The sequence below is a fragment of the Pleurodeles waltl genome, chromosome 8 (genome assembly GCF_031143425.1).
Source record: "Pleurodeles waltl isolate 20211129_DDA chromosome 8, aPleWal1.hap1.20221129, whole genome shotgun sequence".
NCBI classification, from domain to species: domain Eukaryota; kingdom Metazoa; phylum Chordata; class Amphibia; order Caudata; family Salamandridae; genus Pleurodeles; species Pleurodeles waltl.
This window is the reverse complement of record NC_090447.1, coordinates 24069878-24094851: the sequence shown is the minus strand read 5'-3', so window position 1 is coordinate 24094851 and position 24974 is coordinate 24069878. Positions and strand designations below refer to the sequence as shown.

The 24974-nt window shown below is 47.4% G+C and overlaps 1 protein-coding gene across 1 annotated transcript in view; it reads left to right on the top strand.

Annotated features, from left to right (window-relative positions):
- LOC138249318 (transient receptor potential cation channel subfamily M member 2-like) overlaps positions 1-24974 on the top strand; it is a 369646-nt gene that overhangs the window by 80897 nt on the left and 263775 nt on the right. Inside the window, exons 5-6 of the mRNA XM_069203277.1 lie at positions 237-298; positions 8576-8767. Of these exons, the coding sequence (XP_069059378.1) occupies positions 237-298; positions 8576-8767 (254 nt within the window). The remainder of the gene's footprint in view (positions 1-236; positions 299-8575; positions 8768-24974) is intronic.

Here is a 24974-nt window from a genome sequence, read left to right as displayed (position 1 = left end):
GCATTATATATCAGAAGTTTGGAAATGTGCAGCAAGGAAGGCTGACTCTGGACTTCTATTTTCCTGACGTATGCTATCTTTCTCTGCCGTCTCTGTTTTAATCCTATATTTTGTGTCCTTTCTTTAATGCTCTTGTATTCTTTATGTTTCTATTATTGCCTCTTTCTTCCATTTATTCCCCTCTTCAACTTGCTGAAGGTTGTGCCTCTGGTTTTATGTGTCTCTTTTTTTTTTAGATTTCCACATCAGGATTCCAGTTGTGTGTGTGGCATTGGAAGGAGGGAAAGGCACCCTGGATGTAAGTACTGTATAATGTGGAGGGGACGTGGAGAGCATATGAGGGGAACAGAGAAAGAAGACTGTAAATAAACACTGACAAAGCCAATAGGTCTCACTGAAATGTGCTCATATTTATTTGACTTTTATCTTACTGTCTTTAAATGTTTGAGTGTGTAAAACTGATTTATTGTAGTTATCATAGTGATGGGTTGAGAGAATGGGTGATTGAATCATTGACAGGGTCAGGTTGGCATATAAGACAATCGGTGCTCGATGGGCTGGTCTGAGAGGTCAGTTTGTGGGCTCATTTTGTGGCTGTTTCTGGACCTGTTTTATGGTCTGATTAGCCCATTTTTACAGTTTATTTCCCTGATATTAAAACAAGCATTAACTGCAGCAAGTCCATACAATCTTCCATAACTTACAAAACACGTATACAGCCTGTCTTTACAAGTTGAAAACTGCCCCAGTTGGCAGCCCGGGGCCTCTTTTTGTAGCTGTTTAACTCGCTGAGGCCGGTTTTACTTTTGCGACCTTGGCCTATTTTCTGCCCCAATCCGACCCCGAAAATTGCTCAAGCAGTGTAACTGCACCGGGCCCCATAGACTGGAGGAGCCCGCTGAACCTGGCGCGTGTTTTCCAATTAAATCAGCCCATGGGGAAACATCACTAACAACGCGGTCAATGCAACGCTATGCGTTGACCACGCTGCCATTACCTCGCATATGTGTTTACTACGCATGCGTTTAGCACGCATGACTCTACCACGCACATCAGTGATAACGCAAGAGAGAGCAGTCCAGGCAGAACAGGAAGGGGCAGCAACCAGAGCAGAGAAAGGTAAGTGGGGCTGGGTTGAGGGTAGAGGATTGGGGTAGTTTTAAGGACAGGGTCGGTGGGTTACGGTACTTTTTAAGACCTGGTGGTGAAAGTTTAGGGTTCAGGTTGGGGGTCGGGGTAGTTTTTAGGACAGGGTAGGTTTAGGGCAGGGAGTGGGGTTGGAGTAGTTTTTAAGACAGGGCGGGTAGGGTTTAGGGCAGGGCAGGGTAGCTTTTAGACTTTAGGGGAGGGGTCAGGATAGTTTTTAGGACCGGCAGGGTAGGTTTTAGGGTTTAAGGCAGGGGCAGGAGGTCAGAGTAGTTTTCAGAACAGAGCGTGGTAGGTTTTAGGACAGAGTAGGTTTTAGGGTTTAGGGCCAGGCGAAAGGTCGGGGTAATTTTTAGGACAGGACGGGGTAGGTTTTAGGACAGGGCAGGGTAGCTTCTAGGGTATAAGGTGAAAGCGGGGGGGTCATTGTAGTTTTCAGAACAGGGTGGGGTAGGTTTTAGGGTTGAGGATTCAGAGTGGGGTAAGGGGACTGGAGTAGTTTTCAGGACAGGGTGGGGTCATTTTTAGGACAAGGTAGGTTTCACAGTTTAGGGCGGGGGTCTAGGTAGTTTTTATAACAGGGCCAGTAGGTTTTAGGGCAGGGTGGGGTGGGTTTAGTGTAGGGGTGGGGGTCAGAGTAGTTTATAGGACAGGGCAGGGTAGGTTTTAGGGTTAGGGTCAGAGGGTCGGGATAGTTTTTAGGACAGGGTTGCAGTAGTTTTTTGGACAGGGCAGGGTAGCTGTGGGAAACTGGCACTTTGTTGCAGTACCACCCCCCCACGCTTTTTGCCCAGCTTCTGAATGCAAATTGGACTGAAGTGCAATGGCATCCTTCCAACCCAAGTACTTAGGTACCCAAAGCATGGCGTACTAAGGGTAGGCCCCTGCGGAAAGCAACACTGATTGTTCCACGCTCTAGGGCCATGCATCCAGTTGCACTCAGCACTGCCATTGCAGCCTGGGTGTCCTGGTGCAAACCCAAAACACAAACTCGACATGGCACACTGGCTGTGTGCCCTGTCCACCATACACTGCCTACACTATGGATAAGACACTTCTCTGGCAGGCCTTCCAGCCCCAAGGCAGGGTGCACCATAATATATGTGAGAGCATTGCTGCATGAGCAATATGCCCCCACTGTGTCCTTGGCAAATGTGGGACTTAGTGAGTGAACAGAGCAGCCATTTTAATATGTGTGCTAGACACTGGTCAATACAAGTTTCCCAGCTACATGATGGCCACTATGAACACTGGGTTATTTGGTATCAAACAACTCAGAATGACGGATCCAAACTAGTACCAGTATTGTATTTATCCATAAATGTACCCAGGGGTCACCTTAGAGGTGCCCCCTGCAAAAGCTAACTACCCTGGCATGGATGATGACTGGTTCTATTCAACCTGCCACCTCCAGAAACCCAATCTACAATCCTGGGGGGAGAGATTTGTCTCTGGTTTGTAGAACAAAGCCATTTCTGGGTAGAGGTGCTAACACCCCCTCCCTCAGGAGGCGAGCGAGCTTCAAGGGGCTAACCGCTTTTGAAACTCAACCGAGGCCTGCTGCTTGAATCAGATGATAATCCCCGTGCAAACTCCCACTTTTGGCATGAGTAACTGCAGGAAACTCAAAGAGTAGGAGGAGTTCCCTCGCCTGGTATGCACCACCCCTAAGGTATTGCCTGCGAGGTGGGCACTCCATTACATTTTCCTCCATCTTGGTTGGAAGGAACATAGCCAGTCAGGAATGGGGAAGTGACATTTCCCACAGGAAGTGGTCACTTTAGTGGGTGTAGCTACTCAAAGGTAGGTGACCCATTGGTCACTACCTGGTTCCCCCTTAAACGCCCACTAAATACTGTATTTAGTGAGCATCCCTAGAACAGGAGGACCAGCACCTAGAAGATCAAAGGCACAAGAAATGTGGACCTGCTGCAACAAAGAAAAGGTGCCAACCTCTCCCTGCTTCACTTAGGACCCGACAGTCACCTCTAAGGAGCTGCTGGGCAACCGGAAAAACTCTAAAGAATCCCAGAGGACCTCCAGGCTTTGAGAATCACCATAGAACTCCCTCCAGAGTGGCGGTACCACTCTACAACAGCCAGAAACCAAAAAAGCCAGTGGGGGTCACTTCACTGACCAGCTGCTAACTCCCGAACCAAATGCTGCAGCTGGACCAAATGTCACACTAACCACCACGAGGAGAAGCCCTGCTAGTATGCCAAGTTTGGTGGCACTGCACCCTCCAGTGGTCAAACCATGCCATTACCCTTCGTACTGGTCAGCTAAAGTCACAAACCAAGAGAACCAGCCCACCTGGGGCTGAAAAAGGACCAGGAGGAAGCCCCAGTTGAGGGTCTTCAGGAACACCGTGGACCTCCTGCCAGAATGATCTGTTGTCCTACAAACAACCCTTAAACCAACTTACCTCCTGCTTCCGAGGGCATCCATGCGCACAGCTCCTGGCTCACAGATTTGCTCTGCACACGGCCGCCCTGTGCCCTACACCAAAGAACCTGCTGTGGCCTAATGGTCCCCCACCCCTTGTGACCTTGACACTCCAAAGGTACCTTCAAGAACCATCTTTAAATTGACCTTTGCAGTGCTTTTCCAAGTGGTCCTCCGCAATGGCCCTGCACCAGCTCAAGAGACGTTTCATCGCTGCTCCCGCCGGAACCAGGAGCTGCCCGAACTTCACCAGCTGGCACAGTGTGCCCACTGATGACCTCGACCAACTTGCAAAAGAAGAACTTACGATTTTATATGTATTTTTATAGGTGATCTCCCATTGATTCCTATGTTGAATAATTACGCACAAAAAGAGTATTTATATTAAACTTGAAAAAAATTTATATCTCAAAAAGTACTTAACCAATTTTGATAATCTCCATCTTAAAACTTTCATAAAAATCTGAAGTAGTTTTTTAAATTGGTCTTGTGTTATTCCTTTGAGTGTGTGAGCTGCAAAATTGATGCTGGGAGTACAACAAATGCTTTGCACTTCTCCAAGATTGGCCTAACTGCTTGACCAAGCTACCTTAAAAAATAGAGCATTAGGTGATCTAGTTTTTACCCATTTAAACTAAAGTGTGGTAGCCTGGACCCCCTGCACAGTGTGCCTAGCTTTGCACACTACAAAGAGGGACAGCCTCCTACAGTTGAGGGGTTAGGGTTAGGGCTCAGGGCAGGGGGTGGAAGGGGCAGTTTAAGGTCTTGGGCTGGTAGATTCAGGTGTAGGGGGCAGAGCGGGGAAAAATTTACCACGCATGTTCCTTCACCAAACATGCTTTTACAAAAAAATTCATTATAAAGGCATGCATGGTTAAGACACAGTTGTTGTAGAGACCGCGTTGTAAAGGCATGCGTGATATACGCATACGTTGTTCCATCGTACATCCGTGCCCACGATACTCTGGAAGTGAACACTGCTGCTCACATGGAGGTGAATGTCTTGTAGTGCTGCAGTGTCAGAACATAGTCTGGAGATGGGGTTTTTAGGTAATATGTAAAAACCTGAGGGATAGCTAGTGTGTGTGTGAAATGAATGTGACCATGAGAAAGGGGCTACACAGCTTATGGCAGCAGCAAGCAGGAGAAGAAGTTAAGCTTCCACGACTTAAAATTAGTGTATGAAGAGATGAAAATAGTGATAAGATGAAATTTGAAAGCATTAACAGAGAATGTGAAATATAGTTTATTTAGCATCAGATGTGCCAATATAGAAAGCATGTGATGGTGGTGCATGGTTTGTAGTGCAGCAGTGTAAAAATGGAGATAGAAAAAGGCAATTGTTTACAAATAATATTAAAACACAAAGGAGCTTGTCGGATGAAAATAACATTGCAGACAGGCTAGAGAAAGCAACAGATGGGTCGAGAAATGTAAAGTATAGTGCGACCGAAGGGGGCAGGATAGCACAGTTGAGAGAAAGATTGAAAACTTGCTTTATTCATGGAGTGCTTGATGAAAAAGAAAAAAATAGTTCTCTAAAAGCAAACACTGGTGGAAACATTGAAGGACCTAGTCTGAGACATGGTGAACAGGCTATGCTCCACAGCAAGGACAAAAAACAAGATGGATAGCAATAAAACAAAAAGCTATCCAATCAATAGCAGGCACAATTGAGTAACAAAGAAATAGCCAATGATAAGAAATGGGCGGGGCTGATATGCGGGTGAGCGTCCCATATGACCCAAGTAAGTGTTTTGCAGCCAGACATCTGGGCTGGGGCTGCAGGCTTTGACGTGAAAACAAAGAGACCATTGCACAGAAGAATACACCACAGACCAATTAGGATCATATCACGTAAGGGGACAAGGAGGAGTGAATACACTGTGCAAGCCTTCCTATATCAGTATGAAATTGGGTAGAACGATTGTGTAGGTGGCACGAGGCAGATGGTTGAAGCTAGGAAGTAGAACAGAGGGTGATATTGCTCATGCAAGGTTGTCTGTGAATGCTCAGATGACTTGCAGGATCGCTGGTGGTTGGAGCGTCCACATGTGAGGGAAGGGAAAGATGATTGGCTTGAACACTTGTAGCAGAAGAAGATGCGCCGCATAGGATAGTCTCAGTTTTACAGGCGTTGAGCTTGAGAGAGTGAACAGGCGCTTTTTCATTTGATTAAAGTTTAAATATACAATCTATGCAATAAAAATGAGTGTAAGAGTGGAGGGACTCCTGGCAATGCAGAACAAAAGGAACAGATAAAGTAACTGTGTATTGAGTTTTATCCTTTATCGTCATTCATATCGCTCATGGACGCATCTGGATGGCTTCGGTGGGGTATGTGGGATCCATAGTCTATGAACCCCTTCGTCATAGACTGTAGTGCACACCGTTGGTGGGATGTTAGCCATTTCCCTGACGATGGGTCTTAGTTGAACACTTTTACTAGTGTGTTCATCTCATGGCTTTTGAGCTTGTCATGACATAACACATAACACTGAGTCAAAATTCATGAAATCATTTACCACAATTTTTAATGAGTGTATTGAAAGCTCTAGCTGCTGCCTTCAATCACAAAACCATCGTGTGGAACCCCCTAGTAAGAAACCAGAATAATTAACTCTCATTTCATTTTCTTTTAACACCATTTTGGTGAAACTGCAGAAAATCTGTGTTTATCAGTGATTTATCTGTTTACACCGATAAGGTGTAGTTGCCTTTTGGTGGGGTGTTGTCGGAAAGTATCTGACAGAAAAGGATTTGCGCAGCCATTGCTTGGCCCCCCAGTGGTACCCAGTGTGGGAGGGAGGGGCAGCACAACTAACAAGGGTACCGGGTACGCCTGAGACCGAGGGGCCGGGCCTCAGAGCAGGTTCAAAGGTCAGAGAGGCTGTGCCTCCCTAATAGTCATGATAATTTTTCAGAACTGTGCAGGCTTTTTGAATTTCGCTGAGGTTTGCAAACATTTTCAGCACATAAAAATGTGTGAAAAAGTTCTGCAACCATAGATTTTGGGCAAATGATGCACTGCAAGAACACCTTTCAGTTGCTGATATTTTGTAAAGGTGGCACACTTTGTAACTTTGTGAAACTGCAAAGTCTGACACTAAGGGGGTCATTCTGACTCCCGCCGGCGGCGGTAACCGCACGCCTGGCGGGAGCCGGCGAATGACCGCACCGCGGTCAAATGACCGCAGCGGTCATTCTGAGTTTCGCGCTGGGCTGGCGGGCGACCGCTAGAAGGCCGCCCGCCCGCCCAGCGGGAAACCCCCTTCCACGAGGATGCCGGCTCCGAATGGAGCCGGCGGAGTGGAAAGGGTGTGACGGGTGCAGTTGCACCCGTCGCGATTTTCAGTGTCTGCTATGCAGACACTGAAAATCTTTGTGGGGCCCTGTTAGGGGGCCTCTGCAGTGCCCATGCCACTGGCATGGGCACTGCAGGGGCCCCCATGGGCCCCACGACACCCGTTCCCGCCAGCAAGGTTCTGGCGGTCAAAACCACCAGAACCAGGCTGGCGGGAGGTTCGGAATCCCTATGGCGGCGCTGCCTGCAGCGCCGCCATGGAGGATTCCTCAGGCCAGGGGAAAACCGGCGGGAAACCGCCGGTTTCCCTTTCTGACCGCGGCTTTACCGCCACGGTCAGAATTGGCCTGGATGCACCGCCAGCCTGTTGGCGGTGCATTCGCGGTCCCCGGCCCTGGCGGTCTATGACCGCCAGGGTCGGAATGACCCCCTAAGTCTAAACGTTGCCAGTACATTTTTATGATTTTACACACTGGAGGTAGTATTTTTCCATTTTCTCTAACTGGAGCACTAGTAATGAACCGGGAGAGATATTTAATACCCTTATGAGTCGCTTCTCGCTAGATTTGTCAATCATGCCACTTCAATATTCAAGTTCCTTCAGAATTTAAATGTGAAGCACACTGCCCTTCACAATAAAAACAGGCAAGTTTTAAAGTCAAAACCATGAAGGTTTATTATAGGCTTAAATCATTCATCACAGAAGGCAAAAGCCAACTGTTAGAATCAATCAGTTAGAATCTTAAGTCGATAAAATTGAATGAAGCTCAAATTAAATGCAGAAAATAAATCAACATAACCCATCATAGTTCAGTTCTAAGGAAAATAATCATATATAAGTCAGAGGTCAGACCCGACAGTGTGTCCCTTCGAGAGATCAGGGGAGAGGTGGGCCAGATCCACCTGGGTAGGGCTCATTTTTTCGGGTGAAATACAGTAAGATTCATACATGTGATGTGAATGTGCAAATGTCTTGAACTCCCATCCAATCATATTAAAGAACAACCCAGTTTAAAATCACTATCCCACAGATTCATATAATACGGTTCCTATCCCTGGTGATCTTGAGACATCTAAATAGTTAGTACACAAAATGTTACAAAATCAAGGTTAAGGTGTCATGAGAATCGCATCGTGGTCCCAATAGGTCAGACTTTGGGCTTGGCTGAAAACTCAGCATGGAAACGAAGCTTGAGAACGAAGAATCATGTTTTTACATGAGAGAATGATGTGTTTCTAAACTTTGTTTCCATACAACATAACTATTGTGCACGGTGGGGAAAGGACAGAGAGGTGACTGTGCAGGGAAAGATGGCTGCAGGCAGCAGCAACTATTTTAAGATCGAAGCCTATGTTTTCAACACTAAAATAGCTGCAGCTTGTCGGTGGAATTTCATTCTTTATGTTTTAATCACATCATGGTAATACAATTGTGCTTTTTCATTAAAATTGCTGCACCACAATCCTCCTCAGGCATTCTTTGCCACACTTTTCTAGTTTCATCATAAATCTGAATGCAGAAATATTGAGGATCTTGTGGTTGTGGGTAAAATAGGACAATTGTGGGGAAAAGAATACCTTTATGTTAGGAAGTCACCAGTTATTTCTGTTCTCAATCACGATTATTGCACTGGAGTAGGATTATCACATGCCAATAATTGCATTTCCTCCTCGTTTCAGACAATTCATCAGTCCATGACCCATGACACCCCCTGCGTGGTGGTGGAGGGTTCCGGGCGGGTTGCGGATGCCATTGCGCGATTGGCCAACCTGAAGGCCACCGAAATCACCACATCCCTCATGAAGGACACACTCAGCGGTCTCTTTGAGGAACCTTTCACAGAGGAGATGGTTTGTGAGTGGACCGAGAAGGTGAGGCGGCTAGAATGGAGATTGTGCGTGGTGTGCTCTGCTTTTTGGAGTAGAGTTGTGGAACAGGATACAGTGCCCCAGTACTGAGTCAGGATTCTACCACAAACTGTTGGGTATCTGCCTCTACCCGGGTAATTGGTTTTGAGCAACAAAATCCGACTGAGGCCGTCCAAGAATGGGTTTGTTGAATGGAGGTCAATTACCACTTGCTGAGAAAGACAACAAGCAAAGTAAATCAGTCAGGCTTTTGTGTCCCCTTGGCATATAAACAGAGTACCTTATATCCCCCAAGCTTGCAGTGCTGCTTGTAGGCATCAAAATAGGTACGTTTTACAGAGGCACAGCCCAAATAGTCCATGTGTATTTGTGCTGCTTCTGGCGGCAGATACACGAAAGACAGCCCTGTTTGGTATTGCTGTTTATAATTTATGAGGCCTCTTTCTATGGAAGTTAATGTACCACATTCCTAATCTCTGTGCCAGCGTATTGTGCAAAGGGAAAACTTGTTGCAGCAGTGTGTATCTAACAGGAGCTCAGTGATATAAGTGATTGCTTGTAACATTGTGTTTGACCTGCAGGCTGCAAACTGAAATTCTGGTAAGGCCAGTTCAGCCTTTCATTTTTCCAATATCGACATACTAAGTATCATTAGGATAGGTAAGAGTGTGAGAGGGGGCCTCTTTTTGCACGGTTAACCCCCACATTTTGCCTCATGTTGATGTGTTCTAGAAGTTGGTACTGCCCAGGGCCCCTGCTAACCAGATTCCCTGGGCCAGAGCTCTTTCCCTAAATTTGTTGTGATGCTTGACACAATTGGATGCACTCTTACATATCCCTGTAAGACCCTAGTAAATTGGTACCCCAGTACCCAGGCTATGGGATAGTAGGAGTAGGCCCCTGAGGGCAGCAGCACTAACTGTGCCACCTTCTAGGGCCCTGCATCCAGATACCCCTTTCACTGCCAGTGCAGGCTGAGTGTACTGGGGCAAACCCAAAAAGGCAAACTCGACATGGCACACTCCCTGTGTGCCCTGTCCACCCTGTGTAGGAGGCCGGCCTTGCTTATAGTGGGTACCCTGTGGTACTTACACCCTGTGCCAGGTCCAGTTATCCCTTATTAGTAGAATAGAGGTGTTTCTAGCAGCTTAGGCTGATAGAAGGTAGCTATGGCAAAGCAGCTTAGGCTGAACTAGGAGACATGCAAAGCTCCTACTATACCACTTATATCATATGCACAATATCATAAGAAAACACAATACTCAGAGTTAGTAAAAATAAAGGTGCTTTATTTTTATTACAATATGCCACAAGTATCTCAGTGAGTACCCTCAGTAAGAAGGTAAGTAATGTACACAAGTTATATGTACACAAACCCAAAACAGGTAAGTAAGAGTCAGAAAAGTAATGCAAACAGTGTAGGATTACAATAGGATGCAATAGGTGAACATAGGTCTAGGGGCAACACAAACCATATACTCCAAAAGTGGAATGCGAATCACGAATGGACCCCAGACCTATGGGAGCTTGTAGAGGGTCGCTGGGACTGTAAGAAACCAGTCAGGGTGTCCAAGATACCCCACCCCAAGACCCTGAAAAGTAGGAGTAAAGTACACCTACTACCCCAAAAGAACACAATAGTTGTGATAGGGGGATTCTGCAAGAACCACAAACACCTGCAAAGCACTGAAGACGGATTCCTGGATCTGAGGACCTGCAAGGCAAGGAGACCAAGTCCAAGAGTCGCAATAGTGTCCAGGGGGGGCAGGAGCCCAGGAAACCCCAGATTAAGGTGCAAGGAAGCTGCTTCCGGATGGAAGAAGCTTGGAATTCGGCAATAACAAAGAGGACTAGGAACTTCTCCTTTGGATGGAAGATGTCGCACGTCGCGATGAAGATTGCAGAAGTGTTCCCAAGCAGAAATACCGCAAACAAGCCTTGTTAGCTGCAAGGATTGCGGTAGAGGTTTTTGGGTGCTGCTGGGGACCAGGAAGGACCAGGATGTCGCCCCTTGGAGGAGGAGACAGAGGGGGTGCTCAGCAACTCAGAGAGCCCCCACACAAGCAGGCAGCACCCACAAAAGTACCCGAACAGGCACTTGGAAGAGTTGTGAATTGGAGCTGGCTCAGAGTCACAAAGGAGGGTCCCACGACGCCGGAGGCCAACTCAGAGGGTTGAGCACTGCAGGATGGAGTGCTGGGGACCCAGGCTAGGCTGTGCACGAAGGAAATCCTGGAAGAGTGCACAGGAGCTGGAGCAGCTGCAAATGACTTAGTACACAGGTTTGCAGTCTAGCGTGGAGAAGCAAGGACTTACCTCCACTAAACTTGGACTGAAGGATCACTGGACTGTGGGAGTCACTTGGATAGAGTTCCTGTGTTCCAGGGACCACGCTTGTCAGGATGAGAGGGGACCCAGAGGACCGGTGATGCAGTCTTTTGGTGCCTGCGTTAGCAAGGGGAAGATTTCGTCGACCCACAGGAGATTTCTTCTTTGCTTCCAGTGCAGGGTGAAGGCACGTGACCCCCAGAGCATGCACCACCAGGAAACAGTCGAGAAAGCCGGCAAGATGAGGCGCTACAATGTTGCTGGTAGTCGTCTTGCTACTTTGTTGCAGTTTTGCAGGCGTCATGGAGCAGTCAGCGGTCAATCCTTGGTAGAAGTCGAAGAGGGAGATGCAGAGGAACTCTGGTGAGCTCTTGCATTCGTTATCTGAAGAATTCCCCAGAGGAGAGAGCCCTAACTTGTCAGAAAAGGAGATTTGGCTACCAAGAAAGGAGGATTGGCTACCAAGAAAGGTAAGAGCCTATCTGAGCGGGTCTCTGACATCACCTGCTGGCACTGGCCACTCAGAGCAGTCCAGTGTGCCCCCAACACCTCTGTTTCCAAGATGGCAGAGGTCTGGGACACACTGGAGGAGCTCTGGGCACCTCCCCTGGGAGGTACTGGTCAGGGGAGTGGTCACTTCCCTTTCCTTTGTCCAGTTTCGTGCCAGAGCAGGGCTGGGGGATCCCTGAACCGCTGTAGACTGGCTTATGCAGAGATGGGCACCATCTGTGCCCATCAAAGCATTTCCAGAGGCTGGGGGAGGCTACTCCTCCCCAGCCCTTCACACCTATTTCCAAAGGGAGAGGGTGTTACACCCTCTCTCAGAGGAAATCCTTTGTTCTGCCTTCCTGGGCCAGGGCTGCCTGGACCCCAGGAGGGCAGAATCCTGTCTGAGGGGTTGGCAGCAGCTGCAGTGGAAACCCCGGAAAGGCAGTTTGGCAGCACCCGGGTTCTGTGCTAGAGACCCGGAAGATCATGGAATTGTCCCCCCAATACCAGAATGGTATTGGGGTGACAATTCCATGATCTTAGACATGTTACATGGCCATGCTCGGAGTTACCATTGTGACGCTATACATAGGTAGTGACCTATGTATAGTGCACGTGTGTAATGGTGTCCCCGCACTCACAAAGTCCGGGGAATTTGCCCTGAACAATGTGGGGGCACCTTGGCTAGTGCCAGGGTGCCCACACATTAAGTAACTTTGCACCCAACCTTCACCAGGTGAAGGTTAGACATATAGGTGACTTATAAGTTACTTATGTGCAGTGAAAAATGGCTGTGAAATAACGCGGGCGTTATTTCAGTCAGGCTGCAGTGGCAGGCCTGTGTAAGAATTTTCTGAGCTCCCTATGGGTGGCAAAAGAAATGCTGCAGCCCATAGGGATCTCCTGGAACCCCAATACCCTGGGTACCTAAGTAGCATATACAAGGGAATTATATGGGTGTACCAGTGTGCCAATGAGAATTGGTAAATTTAGTCACTAGCCCGCAGTGACAAATTTAGAAAGCAGAGAGAGCATAAACACTGAGGTTCTGGTTAGCAGAGCCTCAGTGATACAGTTAGGACCACACAGAGAACACATACATGGCACATACTATGAGCACTGGGGTCCTGCCTAGCAGGATCCCAGTGACACAGGGGCTAAAACATACATACATAAAGTGAAAATGGGGGTAACATGCCAGGCAAGATGGTACTTTCCTACACCCTGCAGTGCATATGATACGGGTAAATCACCCCTCTAGTAGGCCTTACATCCCTAAGGCTGGGTGCACCATCCTATATGCGAGGGCATAATTGCATAATCAATATGCCCCCACTGTGTCCTTGCCAAACCTGGGACATAGTGAGTGAACAGAGTAGGCATTTTAAGTACATTTACTGGACACTGGTCAAACACGGGTTCCCGGGCTACATGATGGCCACTCTGTACCCTGGGTTGTTTGTTATCAAACTACTCAGAATATTAAATCCAAGCTGGTCCCAGTGTTGGATTTAGCCCTAACTGTAACCAAAGGTCAACTTAGAGGTGCCCCCAACAAAACCTAACCTAACTGACATAGTTGCTGACTGGCTCCATCCAGCCTGCCACTCCAGACAGCTAATATTCAAAGCTGAGGGACAGCCATGGCTCTCTGGTTTGTAAGACAATGCCCTTCCTGGGTGGAGGAGCTAACACCCCCTCCCTCAGGAATGTGCAACATCCTGGCGGTGAGCTTCAAAGGGCTAGTTGTAGGAAAGTACCCTCTTTCTTGGCATGGTTACCCCTTTTTTTTGCCTTATGTCACTGTGCTTGACTGTGTTCAGTGGGATCCTGCTAACCAGGACCCCAGTGATTATGTTCTGTCTCCCAAAACTCTGTATTTGACCCATAATGGGCATAGTAGTGCCCCCTTATAAGTCCCTAGTATATGGTATCTAGGTACCCAGGGCATTGGGGTTCCAGGGGATTTCTATGGGCTGCAGCATATATTTTGGCAACAATAGGGAGCCCATGCAAAGGCTTCTGCAGGACTGCCATTGCAGCCTGCATGAAAAGGTGCAAGCACTCTTTCACTGCCATTTTCACTGCACTATATCACTTATAAGTCACCCATATACCATGCCTTCCAACCCTTAAGGCTGGGTGCAAAGTACCTGTGTGTGAGGGCACTCATGCACTAGCAGAGGTGCCCCCACGTCTACCAGGACCATTTTCCCGGACTTCGTGAGTACGGAGACGCCATTTTGCATGTGTACTATACATAGGTCACTACCTATGTACAGCTTCACAATGGTAACTCCGAATATGGCCATGTTTATTATCAAACATGTTGGAATCATACCCCATGGCTTTTACAAGCATTGGTTGTATGATTCCATGCACTCTGGGGGCTCCTTAGAGGACCCCCAGTACTACCATTACAGCCTTATGAGGTTTTCCAGGCAGTCCCAGCTGCTGCCACCTTACAGACAGGTTTCTGCCCTCCCGTTGCTTGAGCAGCTCAAGTCCAGAAAGGCATAACAAATGATTTCCTTTCGGAAAGGGATGTTACACCCTCTCCTCTTGGAAATAGGTGTTACAGGCATGGGAGGGGTAGCCTCCCAGAGCCTCTGGAAATGCTTTGAAGGGCACAGTTGTGCCCTCCGTGCATAATCCAGTCAACAGCTCTGGCGCAAAACTGGACAAAGGAAAGGAGAGTGACCACTCCCCTGTCCATCACCAGCCCAAGGGTGGTGCTCAGAGCTCCTCCAGAGTGTCCCTGGGTTTTTCCATCTTGGATTCCATGTTGGCAGGGCACTCTGGGAGCATCTGAGTGGCCAGTGCCAGCAGGTGACGTCAGAGCCCTCACCTGATAGGTGCTTACTTGTATAGCTGACCAATCCCCCTTTAAGGGCTATTTAGGGTCTCTCTCTTGGGTGGTTCTTCAGACTCGGATTGCAAGACTCCAGCATGAGTCCTCTGCAACCTTTACTTCACCGTCTTACCGAAGAAACTGCATCTGGACCCTCCAGGAACTCTACAAACTGCAACAAAGAAGCAAAGATGACTTCTGCAACATTGTATCTTCAGCTCCTGCCAGCAACTGCAACTGTTTACATACAGGTCATGCAACCTCTGAGGAATGCCTGTCTTCAGCCTGCACCAGAAGAATGAAGGAATCTCCCTTGAAGTGAAGGAGTTACTTCCCTGCTTCAGCAGGCACCCCTCTGCAGCGACGACCGGTGGCTTGGGTCTCCTCTCCTGAACAAGTGCATGAATACAGCAACACGGGGTGGAGTGAAGTGGTCCCGACGGTCCTGACGTCCAGCTGTCCAACTTTGGTGGAGGTAAGAACTTGCCTGCCCACGCAAGACAGTACCCCGTGCATTGCGTGTTTTGCAGTTGCCAAGGCTTGTTGGCATCCTTCCACAAAGTTCTTTGTGCACAATGCAGCTCCGGCCCCCAGTACTTCTTCCTGCAATGCACAGCCTCCTGGTGGTTCTCCAGCGGCGTGGGATCCCTTTGTGTAGTGCTGCGTGGGCCTCCTTTTGCACCTTCTTTGTCCCCATGCTTTGGCACTCCTGTGCGCACTGCCTGGTCTTCTGAGGGCTCTCTGCATTGCTGAGAGCCCTCTCTGTCTCTCCCTCCTTGGTAGAGGCCACCAGGTCCCTCCTGGTCCCGGGCAGCACCATTTTCCATTAACCGCGAGCTTTGCATGTGCCAACGGTTGTTGACGGAATCCAGTGACGCAAACCAGACTGCAATCATCAATCCGGCATGGGACATCATCTGCACCAACCAGGAAACCGCATCCGTCTTCTTGGGTGCAGTACTGACATTTCTTCTTCACCTGTGGTTCTTCTTTTGCACCTTAATTCGGGTTAGCAGGGGCTCCTGTTCTCCCTGGACTCTTCAGTGCTTCTTGGACTTGGTCCCCTTCTTTCACAGGTCTTCAGGTCCAGGAATCCATTGTTGGTGGCTTGCAGTCTGTTCTGGTTGCTGCAAAATCTTCTATCACATGTTCTTGTGTGTTCTAGGAAAGCTACTGTGATTTACTCCTGCTTTCCTGGGCTCTGTGGTGGGTTCTATTACTTACCTTTGGTGTTTTCTAACACTCCCAGCGCCCCTCTACACACTACACTTGCCTAGAAGGTAAACCGACTTTCGCATTCCACTATTTTATTATATGGTTTGTGTTTCCCCTAGGCCCATTTCTACCTATTGTGATTTTCACTATTTGCACTGTTTTTACAGCTTTTTCTGCATTCTAGTGTCTACGCTGTGTATATTACTTACCTCCTATGGGAGTATAGTCTCTAAGGTATTTTTGGCATTTGTGTCACCAAAATAAAGTACCTTTATTTTTGTAACACTGAGTATTTTCTTTCATGTGTGTGAGCACTGTGTGACTACAGTGGTATTGCATAAGCTTTTCATGTCGCCTAGTTAGGCCTTGGCTGCTCATCCACACTATCTCTAGAGAGCCTGGCTTCTAGACAATGCTTACATTTCAGTAATAATGGATAACCAGACCTGGTATAAGGTGTAAGTACCTTAGGTACCGACTACAATCCAGGCCAGCCTCCTACAGGTTGTTACAAGGTCAATCACATGCATGTGAATAATTCTCCAGAGTCCCAGGTGGGTTTCAGAGGCATTAGTTTGTTCTCTTGCTATCTGAGAACTGATCTAAGAGTGCTTTTGCCTTGTCACCTCTTTTGCTTCAGCCTGGTGCAGCCATCATGGCCCTTCACATACTGTTGGGCTGTCACAGTTGATGATGTGACACTTGCAGCAATGAACACTGTGTGCATGTGAGTTTTCCACAGTGGCACATGGCAGTACTGATACAATAATGTTTCAAGCTGAGCCAGGGTGTGTGCAATAAAGTGTGCTTGGAATGGTCCTCTGTGGGGCGGGTAACCTAAGAAAGAACATTCACCCTCACATGAGAAGTAGGCTTTTCTGACCAGTACTTTGTCGCCATGGCTCATATTTTAATGACAACGTTTGTAAAAATGAATAAAATTAACTAAAAGTGGTTTGAAAGACACCTTTAACCCCTTAACACAGCATGTTTGAGGTAGTGGCCAGTGCCAGTGGCTGCATTTTAGCAGCTCTGTGATGCACCCTGCTCATTTTAGAGTCTTCTCACATCTTCGAAAGATCAGATCTCAGTCTGGCGGCCCCAGGACAGAGGAAGATGCTAGAGAAAAAGAAAATACTACCAGAATCTCAACACTTATAGAGGAAAGGGCCACTGGAAGAGCTTGAAATTCATCTGTAGTCCCCAACATGGTGCCTTACTGTCCCACTAAGCAGTGAAATAACCTAAGTTGGCAAATTGAACATGCCTCTGACCATAGCCCACACAATGGAAAATAGTGACAGCTACAGAAGATACAGTGTGGAAGGGAACCCCATATTGACAATAACTGATCTGGGTCGTTTATCAATGAACGTCAAAAGGCCACAAACTTTTTACCACAAAGTCCATCTCCTAATAGGGAAAATATAATGTAGCTCACATAGCCTTCACACTGATATAGGCAGTATTGATCATAGTTAATTCATGAGCAGCAAAGTGGGGTGGATAACTCAGCAACCAATTCTTCTGTTTTCAATTAAAAATAATAATGTCACGCCGTCGCCATACACTTGACAAATGTATCCGTCATTTCCAGGAAGCAGCTTTCATGAAGGATATTACATGGTCATTGTCTAAAATGAGTCTGAAACAAGAATTTGATTTTCATTCTGATCCTTCAATAGTGAAATTACATCCTAAAGAAAAAGACCCAAGTGAATAAAAATAAGTGTAAGCCAATCAAGCCAGAGCCACAAGTTACAGAATCAACTACCAAAGGGAGATCTGACACTGTGGGCCTGATTCTAACTTTGGAGGACGGTGTTAAACCGTCCCAAAAGTGGCGGATATACCACCTACCGTATTACGAGTTCCATAGGATATAATGGACTCGTAATACGGTAGGTGGTATATCCGCCACTTTTGGGACGGTTTAACACCGTCCTCCAAAGTTAGAATCAGGCCCTGTATCTTTTATAGATCCCATTCTCCATGAATTGACAGCTAATCACCACCTGACTCAGCACAAAAGTAACCATAGACTTCATGCCATCAGAAATCAGCAGGATAAAGAAACATGTCCGAGAACTCATTGGGAGAGTCAGCAAGGCAGCAAAGAGGATCAAAAGTTTAAACTCTAAAAAGAATCATGAAACATCTCAATTAAAGTCAGACTTCAAGAAAGGGAGGTGACCAAATTGGAGGATAGCAAAAGGAAAGATAACTTAAGAATTGTTGGTCTACCAGAAGGTTCTGAAAAACTTGCAACCTCTTGTGTGGAGGTCCTAGCACCTTTGGATGCCTTGCACATTGGTTCTCAAGTTTGACAGAGAATTCAAGATTGAAATGATTCACAGAGTACTGGTAACACAACCAAAGATAACAATGTTCTTTACACTAGTAATATTTAAGCCCCTGAGATTCCAGCACATGGACCACAACTTGGCTTATATGTGGAAGCACTGCCATTTTATGTGGAATGTTGCCGAAACTGGGTTGTCACAAGGTTGTTCTTAATGCATCTTTAATGGGGTGGAAAGGTGGTCTGTCTCTAGAAAAGTACCATCTTTCTTGGCATGTAACCCTCATTTTTACATTTATGTAAGAATGCTTTCGCGTGTCTCACTGGGATCCTGCTAGCCAGGACCCCAGTGCTCATAGTTTGTGGCCTGAATGTGTATACCTGTGTAGTGACTAACTGTGTCACTGAGGCTCTGCTAATCAGAACCTCAGTGCTCATGCTCTCTCTGCCTTTAAATTTGTCACTATAGGCTAGTGACCAGTTTTACCAATTTCAATTGGCATACTGGAACACCCTTATGATTCCCTAGTATATGGTACCTAGGTACCCAGGGTATTGGGGTTCCAGGGGATCCCTATGGGCTGCAGCAATTCTTTTGCCACCGATAGGGAGCTCAGACAAACCTTTACACAGGACTGCCATTGCAGCCTGAGTGAAATAACGCACATGTTATTTCACAGCCATTTTCACTGCACGTAAGTAACTTAGAAGTCACCTATATTTCTAACCTTCACTTGCTGAAGGTTAGGTGCAAAGTTACTAAGTGTGAGGGCACCCTTGCACTAGCAAAGGTGTCCTCACATAGTTCAGGGCCATTTCCCCAGACTTTGTGACTGCGGGGACACCATTACATGTGTGCACTACATATAGGTTAATACCTATATGTAGCTTCACAATGGTAACTCCGAATACGGCCATGTAACATGTCTAAGATAATGGAATTGTCCCCCCATTCCAAATTTGGTATTGGGGGGCCAATTCCATGCATTCCGGGGGCTCCACTATGGACCCCCAGTACTGCCAAACCAGCTCTCTGGGGTTTTCTCTGCAGCTACCGCTGCTGCCACCCCACAGACAGGTTTCTGCTCTCCTGGGGTCTGGGCAGCCCAGTCACAGGAAGGCAGAACAAAGCATTTCCTCTGAGAGCAGGGTGTTACACCATCTCTCTTTGGAAATAGGTGTTAAAGGCTGGGGAGGGGTAGCCTCTCCCAGCCTCTGGAAATGCTTTTAAGGGCACAGATGGTGCCCTCCTTCCACAAGCCAGTCTACACTGGTTTAGGGAACTCCCAGTCCCTGCTCTGGTGCGAAACTGGACAAAGGAAAGGGGATTGACCACTCCCTTGTCCATCACCCCCCAGGGGTGGAGCCCAGAGCGCCTCCAGTGTGTCCCAGACCTCTGCCATCTTGTTTCCAGAGGTGTGAGGGCACTCTGGAGGCCTCTGAGTGGCCAGTATTAGCAGGTGATGTCAGAGACCCCTCCTGATCGTCGCTTACCCGACTAGGTGGCCAATCCTCCTCTGAGGGCTATTTAGGGTCTCTCCAGTGGGCTTTTACTCAGATAGCGACTTGCAAGAATCCAGCAGGACTCCACTACATTTCTCTCTTCGACTTCTGCCAACTGCAAAAAAGTAGCCAGAAGACTACCAGCGACATTGTAGCGCCTAATCATGCCAGCTCTCTCGACTATTTCCTGGTGGTGCATGCTCTAGGAGCTGCCTGCCTTTACCCTGCACTGGAAGCCACGAAGAAATCTCGTGTGGGTCGACGGAATCTTCCTCCTGCTTCAGCAGGCACCAAACGTCAGCTTCACCGGTACTCTGGGTGCCCTCGCATCCTGATGAGCGTGGCCCCTGGAACACAGGTCGTGGACCCAAGTGACCCAGACTGTCCAGAGGTCCAACTGTCCAAATTTGGAGGAGGTAAGTCCTTGCCTCCCCTCTCCAGACAGTAATCCCGTGCACTGGATGAACTGCAGCTACAAGGGCTTCTGTGCTCATTTCCAAGAAATTCTGCATGCACAGCCGAGCCTAGGTCCCCAGCACTCTGTCCTGCGATGCTCAGTTCCCTGAGTTGATCTCCGGTTTCGTGGGACCTCTCTTTGCAGTGCTGAGACAACCGCCATGTTCAGACTTCTTGAACCTGTGTTCAAGGACTTTCTGCAGGTTCTTCCTCCCTGTCCAAGGGCACTCTACGTTAATGAGGGCCCTCTCTGTCTCCTCTCCCAAGTGGCGACATCCTGGTCCTTCCTGGGCCTGGGCAGCCCCCTTTTTCTCCAACCGTGACTCTTGCAGCTAGCAAGGCTTGTTTGCGGTATTTCGCCAAGGAAACAACTTCACATCCTCCAGCACGCCGTGGGACATCTTCTGCACGAAGAAGAACTTCCTACCTTCTTTCATTGTTGCAAAACCTGCAGCTTCTTTCAACCGGAGGTAGCCATTTTGCACCTTCATCCGGGATTTAGTGGGCTCCTCCCCCCCCGGACACTTAAGCGACTCTTGGACTTGGTCCCCTTCCTTTGCAGGTCTTCAGGTCCAGGAATCCGTCTTCAGTGCTGTGCAGTCTGTTGTGGTCCTTGCAAAATCCTTTATCACAACTTTAGTGTGTGTCTGGGGAAATAGTAGTACTTTACTCCTACTTTCCAGGGTCTTGGAGTGGGGTACCTTTTACACCCTTAGTGTTTTCTTACACTTCCAGTGACCCTCTACACACTACACTAGCCTAGGGGTCCATTCGTGGTTCGCATTCCACTTTCTTAGTATATGTTTTGTGTTGCCCTTGGCCTATTGCATCCTATTGTATTCTACAGTGTTTGCACTACTTTCTGACTGTTTTACTTACCTGATTTGGTTTGTTGTGTATGTTACTTACCTCCTAAGTGAGTATATCCTCTGAGATATTTTTGGCACATTGTCACTGAAATAAAGTACCTTTATTTTTAGTAAGTATGAGTATTGTCTTTCTTATGATATAGTACTATATGATATAAGTGGTATTGCATGAGCTTTGCATGTCTCCTAGTTCAGCCTTTTCTGCTCTGCTATAGCTACCTCTATCAGCCTAAGCTGCTAGAACACTACTACACTCTACTAATAAGGGATAACTGGACCTGGCACAAGGTGTAAGTACCATTGGTACCCACTATAAGCCAGGCCAGTCCCATACACTGTCCATGAGGAAGATTCTGAGAGATGTAATCTTTGCATAAGTTATATATTCAACGTGCTTGCAGTCTTAAAATCTTCCTTGCAAACCTCCAAGATCTCAATCATAGATGATCAGTTGAATTGGTCAGTGCCTCTTTATATGATTTATATCCTTTTTAAAGTTTTCTTTACTTACTGTTATGTCACTGTTCCACTTACTTGGCGAACATCGGGCCATACTTGTTACCTTGATGTAAGAAAACAAGTTATTAGTTGGGGAGAAGATGAGTCCTTTCCAGGCAGAAGCTCAATATCCCCTGAGGTCCACCAGAAGTAAATAAACCTGGGCGTAACCCCTGGTAGCTATGGCACAGGCCAGATAGGCATGATGTAAGGAAAAATTTATAAATACAAGGCAGTACAAAAATATTAAAAAGTCACAACTCAACAAATTAAGAATTTCACAACCAATTTCTAAAAACAGAAAAAACTTTTAATCAGAAAGCAGACATAAAAATAATTAAAATCCAATAAGCGGGAAAAGAGACATGGATTTGTAAAGTATTAGGGAAAAAAGCACCAAGAAAAAGTACACTGTCTATCAGAAGTCACTGTACATTGTTGGAGAGTCCTAGGCACAACTACAGGCCAACAGCAGTGAAGCAGAGGTCAGATACTTCAATTGTGTCATTCCGGTCCAATATTTTACCTTCTGACTTAGGCCCGCATTATGAGGCTGGCGGCCATGAGACCGCCAGCCTCGCCTTGGCAGTCCAACCGCCGCAGAGCCAGTGGTGAGGACCGCCAATAGGAAGGCTGCAACCCACCAGGCTTTCTGTGACGGTCACCCTGCCACAAAAACCCTGGCGGTCATGCACCCGGCGACAGGAATCTTCATTCCTGTTGCCGGTACACACATACACACATGTCCACACACATCCCCCCACCCGTCCACACACTCACACATCCCCCCACACCCCTTCACGCATGCATGCATACACATACACACCTGTTCAGCATACGCCTAAATGCACTCAGACACACCCACTCACTCACATTCATCAACACAGACACCCCCATTTATGCGCACATACACGCACACATTCAGCTGCCCCTCTTCAAACATGCACACATGCACCCAAACACACAGACCCCCTCCCTTTGGACGCCCACTTACCTCCTCAGTCGAGGGAGATGTCCGCGACGGGATGGGTCCTGGTGGGCTTCCTTCACTTCCACCACCACACCAGCAGGACTCCGCCAAGCCGTATTATAGCTTGTGATACGGCGGGCGGAGTCCTGCTGGTGTGGCGGTGCCGGCGAGGGACCTGCCTCTGCAGCGCTGACCGCCAGCACGACTGCTGGCTGCTTTGCACCTCAATGATGGCAGAAAGCAGCCAGCACTCGTAATATGGCGGTCTGCTTACCTCCAGCACTGGCAGTCATCTGGCAGGCTGGGTTTTGGTGGTCAGGTAAATTGACCGCCTAAGTCCAAATGAGTGCCTTAGTCTCTGAAATGGAAGTTGAAATCCTCCATTGGGGCAAGGCTGAAGGTTTTATCCAGCAAACTCCTCTCACAGTCAGATAGTTGTTTGACAAGGTCTTGGTGAAGCTGTTGCTTCTGGCAGGAAAACTCATAGCCAGAAGATTTAAATTACATGTCCGTCAAAGTCCTCTTGTTGGCCAGATACTTTTTGACTGGTCAAGACTTCTGCATTCCAACTCGGGCCTGATTTAGATTTTGCTGCAGGGTTATCCTTCACAATGGTGACGGATATCCCGTCCGCAAATTCTAAATATCATTGTTTCCTATGGTATTTAGATTTTGATGGATGGGATATTCATCAATGTTATGATGGAGTAACACTCCACCGAAATCTAAATCAGGCCCTCTGCCTTTTTACGGAGCTAAAAATCCCCAGTGGGATAAGCTTGAGCTGCATATGATTAAGTCCTCTCAAAATTGAACACCTTAACTGTGAGGTTGCATTGATGCTCAAAAATGCTCTAAGCCCCAACTTTTCAGACTTTCTTCAGCAGTTCCTCTTGGTCTCTTTGAAGGCTCCCCTGACCTAAGGGACAACACCTTGGGGCCTTGACTCTTTGCACTAGCCCCCATGTTTAGGAAAATAAGCAGCCACCACCTCTTCAACAACACCAAACCAGTTCTAGGACCAGCTCGCTGCTCTCTTAGCTGGCACCAAGCTATCTGCAGATGGACCATGGTTCACGGAACAAAGGCATCTCTTTCACAGGTCTCCCCTTACACTTAACTATGAGTGGGCAGGCCTCACCCTGGTCCCTTTTAGGTTAATGAAGTCCCTGAACCCTCCCAAGGTACTTTCCTGAGCTGAGAGGTGCCACATACCTTAGACCCACATCTTCCTGCCAAAAGGCTGGAGCCAATGTTTCTGTTCTGTGAGGAGTTTTCTCATCTCATTTGAGTGAAGCACTGACAGGGGGCAGGTGCTGGCAGGCTAAAGCCCACTGGAAGTTCAAGCAGTATATGTCTAACTTTGTACATGTTATTTATCCTAAATAGTTATACAAAATATTAATTTAGCAGTGAATTGGATTTTCAATAAATATTAAGAATAGTGGGTGAATCAGCTCTGTAGGTTATCCCAAACTAAAGATACCAAGATTACATTTTATGTTAACTTTCATTTTTCTCGTAGAAGCAAATACAGCCCCATAGTGTGAAAATAGCTTTTCAGGGCTAGTCGCTTTAGGTATTAAATTATTCTGTGCACTAATTTTTGAATGGCAGGTACCATACCTTGGCCTACTTAGGGGTGGCTGACTTAATATTTAAAAGTAGGCTTATTCCCTGTCACAAAGTGTTATTTTGACAGGTTTGCCTCTGGGTTTAAAAGCTACAGCTGTCAGGCTACACACGTAGGCCTAAAGCTTTGTTTTCCTTTATCAGCCTAAAGGATGGCAAAATATGTGCTGCAGTTCATAGGTGACATTTAACTATCTGTGCAATAGGTGTATTTTGCCCTGTCCCATATACTATGGTGTTGTGAGAAAAGGGCTCTTTTTTACATGGTTAGCCCCCACTTTTTGCCTGGTAAATGACGTAGCCTAGAAATTGTTAGTGCCCAGGTCCCCTGCTAACCAGGCCTCCTTCCACAAAACTGGTGTGATACTTTAGCATAATTGAAATTGGAGACACCTTTAGCTGCCACCATAAGTCCCTATAAAATGGTACTTTGGTACCCAGGGCAGGCGTTTCTAAGGGTAGTTCCCTGAAGGCAGCAGCACTGATTGTACCACCCTCTAGGGCCATGCATTCATGTGCACCCACCACTGCCATTGCAGGCTGAGTGTCCTGATGCAAACCTAAAATGCAAACTCAACATGGTACACTGCCTGTGTGCCCTGTCCACTACACACTGCATGCAATATGGGTAAGTCATCCCTCTGGCAGGCCTTCCAGCCCTAAGGCAGGGTGCATTGTACTGTATGTGAGAGCATAGCTGTATGAGCAATATGCCCCCACTGTGTCCTTGCCAAACCTGGGACATAGTGAGTGGACAGAGCAGCCATTTTAAATGCGTGTGCTGGACACTCGGCAGTACGAACTTCACAGCTACATGATGGCCACGCTGGACCCTGGGTGGTTTGGTATCAAACAACTCAGAATGATAAATCCAAACTGGTATCAGTGTTAGATTTATTATAGAATGTACCCAGGGGTCACCTTAGAGGCGCCCACTGAAAAAGCTAATTATCCTTGCATGGTCGTTGGCCTGTCACATCCAGCCTTCCACCTCCAGACACAAGTCTACATCCGTGGGGTGAGGGCCTCTGCCCTCTGAGATTCAGAACAAAGCTCTTCCTGGGTGGAGGTGCCAACTCCCCCTCCCTCAGGAATGT